Source organism: Pecten maximus, chromosome 1 (assembly GCF_902652985.1).
Source record: "Pecten maximus chromosome 1, xPecMax1.1, whole genome shotgun sequence".
NCBI lineage: Eukaryota > Metazoa > Mollusca > Bivalvia > Pectinida > Pectinidae > Pecten > Pecten maximus.
The window spans coordinates 29,390,958-29,403,008 of record NC_047015.1 but is presented as its reverse complement, the minus strand read 5'-3'; the positions used below and the strand labels follow the sequence as shown (position 1 = coordinate 29,403,008).

The 12,051-nt window shown below is 36.1% G+C and overlaps 1 protein-coding gene across 1 annotated transcript in view; it reads left to right on the top strand.

The window, feature by feature from the left end:
• The window catches only part of LOC117337743 (protocadherin Fat 4-like), a 142,274-nt gene that overhangs the window by 73,162 nt on the left and 57,061 nt on the right, over nt 1-12,051 (top strand). The window contains exons 47-56 of the mRNA XM_033898885.1: nt 75-202; nt 775-902; nt 1,445-1,620; nt 4,901-5,136; nt 5,337-5,416; nt 7,484-7,568; nt 7,700-7,825; nt 8,354-8,412; nt 9,706-10,019; nt 10,534-10,997. Coding sequence (XP_033754776.1) covers nt 75-202; nt 775-902; nt 1,445-1,620; nt 4,901-5,136; nt 5,337-5,416; nt 7,484-7,568; nt 7,700-7,825; nt 8,354-8,412; nt 9,706-10,019; nt 10,534-10,997 — 1,796 coding nt within the window. The remainder of the gene's footprint in view (nt 1-74; nt 203-774; nt 903-1,444; nt 1,621-4,900; nt 5,137-5,336; nt 5,417-7,483; nt 7,569-7,699; nt 7,826-8,353; nt 8,413-9,705; nt 10,020-10,533; nt 10,998-12,051) is intronic.

Below are 12,051 nucleotides of genomic sequence, written 5' to 3'. Positions count from 1 at the left end.
TTCGTGTGGATATATCACTTACATGATTTGTAACCACTCTGTATTGTTGATTTGTATTTACCGTTTCTATGCAGCTCTATACAACTGTACAGTCAGCGAAAATGTTACCACTCCGATCACTTGCCACCCACCCATAAACGCTACCAACGGCGATGGTGGATATGAAGGAACAATACGTTATTCCTTAGAAGGACAAATGAAGGTATCGCTCTATAATGTCTTGGTTTATCAATAACATTTCAATATAAATGATCAATCTGTACGTCAACGTTATAGAGTATAAAAACTGTGTTGGTGGCTCCCATTATTTAAAATTTAAAAATTGATATAAGAATATATCAAGGAATATTCCTCAAGTAAAAGGCAATTATGACTATCGGATGTTGACCCAACTCGGTTTTAACGATTTAGCACCTGGTTCATTTTGCAGCTATCCAATGTACACTGTTTTGGACCTAAAAGAACGATGTTGATTTGGTTTTGATCGAATATTCTGGTGAAAAAAAGAAAATCTACTTTAGAAAACCTCATCCTTCTGATTCTTTTACATGAACTGTCTCGCTGATGTAATGTAATGTACACTTAATGAATTGCCATTTTCTTATATGAAAAACAACTAAAAACCAGAAAAAGTGTCTTGTTTACCCATCTTCGTCAAAAATCCATCCGGTTTACGAAGGATTGTTTAAAACAAATTACATATATACTAATATGTACTTACCTGTGACAAATGTATATGCGTAATATGATGATGCTCTGATTTTGGTATTTCAGGACGTTTTCACAATCAACAGTAGTAGCGGAATTCTCTTCCCCTATTCGTCTCTGGACTATGATAAAGGCGCACGAACATACGTAGTGTCAATATCGGCGACGGATAATGGCAGACCTAAAAGGACAGGGTATTATGTTCATTAATCAAAACACGCTTTATGCAACTGTTGTGATGACATGAAATGTATATTAAGACAAAGATATATATATGTAAAACTACTTGATGGTTGTATAACATCTATATGGTGATTAAAGCGACAATCAAATAACAGTATCTCACAACATCCCGGGGAAGAGTTTTTACTGTTGACTGATAAGGCATCAAGCAACTCTATAGTGTTTGTTTATTCAAACTGACCTGCAGTAAATACAAAAGAAAGACAATTAGTTTTTATGAAGGTTATACTTACATTCCTCTGATTTACTTTGATGAGAACAAAGTTGTGTTGTTTGATTACGATTTTTTTCGATAATAACTTTAATTTGTAACAAAAGACATGAAATGACCTGGGATTGATACACTAGATATATGTAAAAAAAAAAAAGTATTAGGAGTGTAATCGGCGTAACGTATCATTCTAACAGTTTATACAATTTGCTTATCGCTGAAGAAGTATTTGAATACTTAACAAGCTTCAAATTTCTATCATCCTTTCCAAAAACATTACAGCTCGGCCATGGTTGAAATAACAGTGGTAGACGAGAACGACAACTCTCCTGTAATACATGGCCCAAGTCAATTCACCATTCCGGAGAATTCGCCTGTCAACACGCCATTAGGAATCATATTCGCTACTGACGCGGATGTCAACGATATTTTACTATTTTCAATTAGTGATACTGCAAGTAAGGACTGCACATCAAGTGATTCATAAAGATTATTCTGACAATATTAGTCATTCTTCTGTTATTGCTTACCGTTAGCTATGCTGGTATACTCCGTAAAGCTTTCTATGGTTGTGGGTAACTTTATTCATGCTAGTATGATCTGTTAAACTCTCTATGGTTGAGGGTAACGTTAGTCATTCTAGTATAATCTGTTAACCATTCTATATTTACATTTGCTCCGCATTTCCCCATTGACACAATGCTAAGAGGCAGTTGCCACCATACGCCTATAACACCCAGTGCCTCGGGCTAAAACACCCAGTGGGTATAGTAATACAGACAGCTGTTTTATGTAAACAAAAAATATGGCCGCCAACAGAGAGGTCTGGTTTGATGGAGATTTACATAAACACTATTTTGTATCTGATTAAAATTACAATTAAGATGTGTTTATTGTTCCGAGTTGAAATTGATAATTCTGCAAATATATTTTCATGGCGTATCAATAGGTATTTTGTCAACAAATTTACCCAAAATACCATTTCTGTCGTCTGCTACTGTATCCTAGACACACAATTTAGAAATGGACCCCATCAACTGCAACGAGTCAGAAAGTGAAAGTTCGCAAAGCAGTATTGAAGACTTACCAAGATCAGAAATGGGAGACTTCTTAATTGAAATGCCGAAAGGAAATGAAGATCGTTATTCAGGTGACTAAATATCAGAACTAGGCAACAAGAAAGATGAAGATAACATGGAAATGTCATAACAGACAATTGGCTGACACTAGACGCTGGTTTGTTTGATGAGCTAGTTGGTGCATGTAGTTCCAAAACTACAGAAATGGATATGCTAAAATTTGAAGAGGAATTTAAGAAATCGGACATGGAAAACATGTCCCCGGTAGAGATACCCTCTATCCAAACAGAAAAAAAGTAGAGAACCGCAAAAGAAACGGTTCAAAACCTGTTCCGAGGAAGACATAGAAGCCTTATTTGAGGCGAGACAGGCCCCGTCTACCAAAAGAAACACCATTTGGGCTATGGGAATTTTCCAATGTAAGCAATGGCTAGGTGTAACATGTCCTTTATGCCTATATAGGAGGAATCTAAAGCATCCCATATGATGATCTAGCAATGACGTCACAATTGATCAGCTGTTGATGAAATTGTCAGACTGTGTTAAAAGATACATTGTATTTAAACAAATGCATCGGCAATTAAAACATGAGTGGATTGTTACTAAAACAACACAATCACACAAGGTTTCGTTACGCAGCGAACTGTCATTTGTCCCGACTGGAAAATCTGTAAAAAAAAATCTACAAATTTGTTTCAGATTGGAGTAAGGAAACATACGGTGGAGAAATGAACATGGCGACAGTTGAAGTGACCACACTAGCAGAGAAATTAAAGACATTTTATGCTGAAGCAAGGCCTGCTAAAACTCCCGACCAAGGTTACCACCGAAACACTTTAATTAACATTAGAGAGGGGATAAACAGATGTCTGTCGGACTTGAAACGAAACATTGACATTGTGAAAGATACACAATTTAAAGTTGCCAATGGCATGCTAGATGGCCTTTTGAAAGAGATTGTTCGATTGGAGATATCAAAACCAACACAGCACAATCAAATCCAATGATCCTAAGACAGCATGTATGGTACAACATATCTATCCACTTTGTATCCAGGGGTATGGAGTTTCACTGTTAACTTAAGAAAATTCCTTCCAGTTTCACAATGACGACTCTGGTGAATATGTTACACTATCTCACCATGTTTTACACAAGAACTTCCAGGGAGGGTTGAGGGATCCGGAAAACAATGAACATGACAAACGAATGTAAGCCACAGGGTCTAATTCATGTCCTGTAAAAAATGCTGAAACTTCTAATAGCAAAAACCGATCCGGCTGCAACTAGTCTTTACAATCAGTACAACAATTTGGTATACAACTAAATCAATTACAAAGAGAACATTCTCGAACATGCTCCCAGATATTTGTAAGGCTGCCGGTGGTTAAAAAATCCTACACCTCGCATTGTTCATGAGCTACGGCAGTTCAGTTCTTAAGTGACGAGGGGTACTCGGCCAGACATATCATGTTCATGTCTTCCGATAAAAATGAGTCCTCCTTGAGATCGTACACAAGAAATGTGTCAACGACACAAAAGAAATCCCTCAGTAGTACACTGTCTTCTATGACACAACATGAGGTGGCTCACTCTCTCCGGCCTGCACACGAGGTTGGTGAAACTGCTCCTTGCGTCCCACAGATTGTTGATTCAACTAAAGCCTTCTCCAATATTACATACAATAGCAAAATTACAAGCACTGTCTCAACTACAAATCAGATTTCACTTCAAAATACCCTAGGTTTCATTGCAAGTTCTACATTCAATTCGTGCACATTTAACTTCCACTAAACATGGCAGCCGACCGCATCACTTTTGTTTTCCGCGTATATGACGTCACGCGATTTCTCAGTTGACCAGGGAATGGTTTTGCAATAGCTCATCAATTAAAAAGTGTATTTTGTATATGCATAAAACCAAATATACGAAATTAAATGTTGGAAAAAAATGAAAAATGTTTGTTATGATGTTCTTAAACGGACGTTTTCCCACGAACGTGGTTCCCCCCTACACCCAACCCCCCCCCCCCCCCCCCCCCCCCCCCCCCTTTTTTTTTTTTTTTTTGTTTGTTTTATTTTAGTTTTCAAAATTGACGAACATTGCAATGTAAATATAAGCAATGAACAGTGGTTTTAATATTGTTATAGTCGATATGGCAGCAAGATGTATGGTGGACATGGGTTCCCATGCTACATTTGTCCACCATACATCTTGCTGCCATATCGACTATAACAATATTAAAACCACTGTTCATTGCTTAAATGGTTATGGGTAGCGTTAGTTATGCTGGTATAATATGTAAACACTCTATGGTTATAGGTAGCGTAGTCATGCTAGTATAATCTGTTAGACTCTCTGTAGTTGTGGGTAGCGTCAGCCATGCTGGTGTAATAGGTTAATCTTTCGATAATTGTGGGTAGCGTTACTTATGCTAGTATAATGTTTGGCAAATTCTTATTATATCAATATACACGATTTCATATCATTGTAATACATTTGATATCTACAATTGATCCGAATTGCACCTAATGTGAGTGTCCAAATGTAAAATCCGATTATTCAAACATTTTGCTCCTTGATTTCACTTGTGCATCACAAAGCAGCTTTATGATGCAGTTTAATATTCGGTATTATTCTATTTGTACATGTTTATTACCAGATTTCCGTATCCAAAGTGAAACTGGTGTACTTTTCACTCGGAAAGAGTTTGATTATGAAAACACGACCGACCAACTTCTTTATGTGAATGTCACAGTCAGTGATGGTAAACACAGTACAGAGTTTCCTATTTATGTGGCTGTTACTAACGTCAACGACGAGATCCCTGTATTCGTAAATTCGTCCCTAACGCCAACAATATCAGAGGATATGGACAGTCCGTCGTTCTACATCCAGGTATGGTGTATTACATATACAGTAAATGACCTTCACATGATTTATATATGTGTATTACGTGTTTACTTAGCTAACCATTCCATTCTTGGTTGGCTTTACATCAGAAATCCAAGCGAATCCTAACGCAAAATGCTGTATTTTAATAATGACATATACATGCCCGTATAAGCATACTACAGGACATATTTGTTTCACCACAGGCAACAGATGCAGATGTAGATTCTTCGTTGTCCTACAATCAATCCATCCCACATGCCCCAAACATCCACATATTAACGAGGTAGGTGTTCATGAAAATAAACAATGAAGTAAAATGGAAAAAAATACTACGAATTATCTGAAGGTGGATCCGATGTAAATATTCTATTTGAACGTGATAAAGATTTGGGCGGTATTAAATGCTTTATAGACGTGCTAAATCTTAATTTGTAATACTTGTCGACTTAAATTAATTATTTCTTGACTTTTTTAAACAAGCGATGGCCGAGTGATCATGGTGTCCCGGCTTTTTATCACCAGCCCTCCATCTCTGGGTTTTGAGTTCGAAACCCACGTGGGGCATTTGGGCCGGTGTTTCTTCTTCGAGTACTCCGACTTTCCTCCACCTCCAAAACCAGGCACGTCATAAAATGACCCTGGCTGTTAATAGGACGTTAAACAAAATAAACCAAACTAATCCAAAAGATCAGCTTCAAAGTGTTTGTTAATCAGATATGTGAGAATGTAACATTAAAAGATTATTTCTAATTTTTATATATTGTTATGGCATTATGAAGCAAAGTTGATCACAATACAACACGATAAAACTAGCTGATCGAAGGTTAAGGTCATCACATTCGCATTTTGTGATGGCATTTTGAAGTACCTGAAAAGGCATCAAACAAGGTTTTGCACTGACCAATGATCAAGGTTATCAAATCTTATATCAAGGTCAAATTTCGCATCCGTCAAATTTTGTTATAACTACAGTTGTACATGAAATGAAACTGAACAAAATCAAACAATGTTTAGATTGATAAATGCTTAAAGTTCCTCGTCAAAAATCAAGGATAATCTCAAATGTCTCTATTTTTATCATTAGCGCACCGGTTACGAGTAACCGAGAGCTAATGCTGTCACACCGGCGTCCGCGTCGGCGACGGCGTCCCAACACAAAACTTGAACATTTTTCGGGTACGTTTTTGGAAAGCGTGTAAGTCCAAAAGTATACAACTCTTCCCCTTCTAATTTGGTTTATAATTATGGCAAAATCATGCAGAAAAAAATGTGATTTTTTCGCATTTTACCATCTTGTGGACTTAACTTTTTTGGCATCAAAACTTGCTTTAAAGTTTTTAGGGTAAGTCCAAAAGTATACACCTATCACCCTTCTAATTGTGTTTATACATTCATTAGAGATCCAGGAGTGATGCTGTGGCAAAATCATGCAGAAAAAAATTGTAATTTTTTCGCATTTTACCATTTATTGGACTTACTTTTTTTGTCACAAAAACCCACTTTAAAGAATTTGGGGGTTAGTTTTTGAAAGCTTGTAAGTACACACCCTTCTTATTTGGTTTATACATCCATTAGAGGTCTAGGAGCGATATCGTGTGACATACAATTTCAAATAGACATGCTTATATATACATAACAAATGAATGCATAGTGTGATTGCTGCCGCCGGTGAGCTTTCGCAATCATTGATTGCACTTGTTTTGTTATGACATTATAAAGCAAACTCTTTGGAATCAAACAAAGTATTAAGTGACCAAATCAGTAGTTTATTCGGTATGAATACAATATATTTAAAACATTTTACTCTGTAAATTGTATGTCGTATTGTTTTCACATGGAGCTCAGGTACCATACAAATGTATACTTTATTCAAGCTTAGAGAAAATAGCATTAACATGAGCTTGAATTAAGATCATATTTGTCGGTAAATGAATGAAACTGGAACTGTATCCGTAAAACGTAAATTACCAATGCAATTACCTAGCATTTAAGCTCAATGTTACCAGATGTTGGGCTGTTTCAATCGTCATTCGTACGTGGACCGTCTATCTTTGGTTCTTGGTCTGCTGTCTTGTTTTCGCTATTTCCTTGCTGCTCAATTTCGCATTTTAGATTAAGGGACTATTGAATAACTGAATGGCTGACAGATGTCCATCTTGTATTTCACAATGAAATTATAATCATTATTTCTTGAGTACGGAAGAATGGAATGGAGCTTTCCTCAAATTTCATATGTAGCAGATCAATGCTCTTGTCTGAGATAAATTTGAAAGCTTTGACTAGATTTCCAATATTCATAACCTGCTCTTGAAACAGATAACTTTTCTTCTACATGTTTTCATTTTTTTAGTGGCTTGGTAACAATAGACGGACATGTAAATTCAAGGGACAATAATACAATCACATTCAACGTCAGTGTAAATGATGGGAAACATGTGAGTATATTAATTATTTTATCTCAATTGATAGTCCTCACATATATCAGCAGAATCGTCTTATGTACTTAATGTTGGTTATTTTTAAGGATCCCCATATTTAATCGACTTACTTAACGATTATCTTACAGACAGTGCCGGCTACCGTCAGAGTACATGTGATTGATGTCAATGACAACGCCCCAATGTTTGAAAACCCTACTTATATGTTTGATGTAGAAGAGGAACAAGAAAATATTATGGCTGGCAGTGTGATTGCAAGTGAAATATTTTATGCATTCGTATATCATTATAACTAATATTTCTTCTAAATATATGAAGCGTATGTTTTAGATTATTGTACATATTATTATAAAGTCCCTTTTTCCCCTATGTCTTATTGTGTATGCATATTCCTGTAGTCAATGTCATTCTTATGTAAAACAGATGTTTTAAGAATAATGAAATTCGACATTTGATCTTCAGAAATAATCGAGATTTTTTATACAAGTTTGAATTACGAATGCCAAATCACTATAATGCTCATGTAAGAGGTATGGCTAACATGTGTTTGTATAGCAAAACGAAACAGATTCATAGGAAGCGAGGTGAATGTCCTCTTGTCCTTATCGGCCAGCCATATTTTTACCCCAATTGCGATCGAAAACATAGACCTATCTTCTACCATTAAAAATTTCGATAAAGTAGACACTAACTGAGATATACACGCTACCAAAACATTGAATATCAATAGTATCATCACATTTTCTTTTGTTATTTTGTTTGATGCGTCATTTATTTACCAGGCCACCGACGACGATCCAGGTGACAATGGCAGAGTCCAATATGCAATACTGCCGCCATGGTAATATACTATCAAGTTGTCTCCTTTTGATTATATCTATGTAGTGTAAACGACATTATCATTGATCACATTATATATGATTCGAATGTATCCAGTAACCAATCTACACCTCTAAGATATATCTGAAATTGTAGCCTATATATCAAATACATTGTCGCTCACACAATCCAGAACGTATTGATCTAGACATATAATTATAATCAATATCTATTTATTCATTTTTTTATTGATGTATCTATTAATTGAATTTACATATATTCAATTTATCAACAGGAACAGTTCCTTCAGTGTAAACCAAACAGGACAAATTGAAGTGATATCCACACTTGATAGAGAAAAACTAACTTCCAGTCAAATAACACTACTGGTAATGGCACAAGATATGGGAACTCCGTCTCTTATGTCTATAGCCACAGTTTATGTGAACGTGCAATGATGTAAACGACCACGCCCCTCACTTCATGGATTCTGTAATGAACATAACCATAACCAAGGGACAGAATGTTTCCTCTCTCGTCCAGGTAAGATTACTTTTTCTCTTACTCTGGAAAGGTATATCCGCAGTATTAATGGGGTGAGATCTCACCCTAAAAAGGACAAGCTTCACATTCTCTTTGAACGTGCTCTTGATTACGATAGGGTGACGTCACTATGACCTGACCAGGAACTACTTTTACGGGGTCGCACACATGCATGTGTTCGTCTGTGTGTTTACCTATGTGTATGTTTCAGTATTATTCAGAAAAAAAATTAAAATAAGTATTAATTATCAGAGTTAGTTGAGTGTTTGGTGTTCTTGTTGACAAGCTTATAGGAATTATATTTTGTATGGAATCAACATCGTAAGGAGTAAAGCGTCTGCTGCACCCTTATCACACCAGTCATCTGCCGTCCACGTGCCGCTGTTTACATACGTTTGGATTTGGTTCATACTAAGAGAAAAATAATCATTCACTCTTTTTGGGGGGATGAGATAGGGGACCTCAACCCTCGGGGGGAGATTGTTAAGTTCCTAAACACTCGGCAAGCATCGCGTTTGGGAATTTAGCAATCTCCCCCTTGGGTTAAGATCCCCCTATCTCACCCCAAAAGGGGTAAAAATTATATTAAACTAAGGCAACAGTTATCAGACTAAGAGAACTTGTAACTACGGAGAATTAAGAGTTATCGCCCCTGAAACTAAGGTGAAGGGGTTTTTCTCTCGCTTCGAAGCTTTCGGTATTTTTGATGAAATACTGAGATATATGCAAGTTAGATATACGTGTCGATTGTATTATGCACATGATTGTGTAGGACTACAAATCTCCTTGACTTGAGTGGCGAGGATTATCAAAACTTAGAAGAAATGGCAATGTCGCAAGAGACATCAGAAAAAACGGAGGTCAAGATGGCGGGAAGAACTGAAGGCAAACCATCTTTTGCCAACATTATAAATGCTAGTAGCCAATACCATACAGAAATGGATCTAGCAGAAGGATATGGATCGGCCAAACCAATCTTTTTACTTGAAAAAAGATATTTTTGGCCTGACTCAACCGCAAAGGAAAGACTGGCTCACCCACCAGGAACTTTACAAGGCTATTGCAGAAAAGATAGAGGCGAACCATGTATGTGGTCTGCAACGAACAGGGAAAATGTGGCGGATATATGTGGACAATATGAATGACCGGACCAAGCTGCTAACTACAGGTACTGTAATACGCAAAAAACTTGTTCATTTATTGTCCACAAATCCCAGGCGTCCAGATAATAATCCGGAATACACAACCAGAATCCGTGTTTCAAATGTACCCCTTTCGGCCGATGACGGGCAAATTAAAAGAGCGCTCACACAATACAAGTGCGTAATAAAGTCTATGTATCGTGAGAAGTTGAGGGTAGACAATAGACTAACAAATTGTGATACGGGAGACCGTATAGTGGTAACGGACAAACTAACCACCCCCCTCCCCAGAAGCATGAAAATTGGTAGATATAATGCAACCGTATTTCATTCGGAGCAACCAAGACCAGATATACAGATTGATACCAGTAATGCGATCTGTAAAAAGTGCTTACAGACAGGGCATGTGATCAAAGACTGTAGAAATGTATGGGTATGCAAACACTGCAACATGCCAGGGCATCGTATGATGGACTGTCCCACCATACTGCAGGACACAACAATTGCAACTATACATGGTCATGATGAACAAGAACTAAATTCAGGTCCCCCGGGGGAACGCAATGTGCAATGTGAACAGCTAACTGACATTGACAGGTCCGATGATGGCACAAGTACATGCACAGATGCAGATCGCGACAGTGACTCATCAGATGATGATGAGATACGAAAAGAGACTCTTTCGCGCGCGAGTTCGAGTAAGTCAACCCCTGTACATGAACAGCGCAGAAAGAAGAATGCGAAAAGATCTAAAGGTAGAAAGATCAATCGTTTTTCTCTCGAAGAGTTCATGAGCACTTCTAGTAACGTGAACGTCACCCCAAAAGACTCAAAAACATTGCTGAAACAATCGAGCAGAACTCCACCTTCTCCTCTAGAGGACTCCTCAAAGAAAAAATCCAAGTTGCAGGTGCAAGTGCAGGTGCACAGAGACAGTACATAGCACCCACATCATGTTCAGTAACTGCAAACAAACACTTTTAGTGTTGAATTGGGTTAATAAAATGAACAAAACTGAGATATTAAAACAAACATTTATTGCTATAAAAAAAGTAATAAGGATACATGCATGCAGCATAAGGTATGTGATTGTATCCAGATATAAAAAATAAATAAATAATAGAAATGATAAAAAATACATCAAATACATACATAAAAAACACAAAGATGTACATATACTTTTATGAGAAACTATTAATTATATATATATATATAAATATGTGTATATTATACTGTTTACATAAATGTAGAAAACTGAGAAATGTACATAAAATTTACAAAAAAATCCAAGGAAAAATTACATATGTAAAACATAATTTGTGCAAATATGTATGTACATATCCTTGCACATTTCTAATATGCATGTATAGGTGCATGTATGGAGGCATAAGTACAATTGTACATCAAACATGTATGCATATGCAAAATATATACAAATTATTATTATCCATGTATGAGAACATATACATGTATATAAGTTGTGTATACATATTATTATTCACGTATGAGAAAATGTACAGGTATATAAGTTGTTTATACATATTATTATTATCCAAGTATGGGAGCATGTACATGTATATAAGTTGTGTATACATATTATTATTCACGTATGAGAGAATGTACATGTATATAAGTTACTTATACATATTATTATTATCCATGTATGGGAGCATGTACATGTATATAAGTTGTGTATACATATTATTATTATCCATGTATGGGAGCATGTACATGTATATAAGATGTGTATACATATCATTATTTTCCATGTATGAGAGAATGTACAGGTATATAAGTTGTTTATACATATTATTATTATCATCCATGTATGAGAGAAGGTGTATCTATAAAAGTGTTGTTATAAATACATTCAATTTTTTATTTAGTTACTGTTCAACAACATGTGGAAATTTCATGAATGAAATAAATGAAGGAGTAAGTGTAAGTCTACACATAATATATGTGTATATATTTTT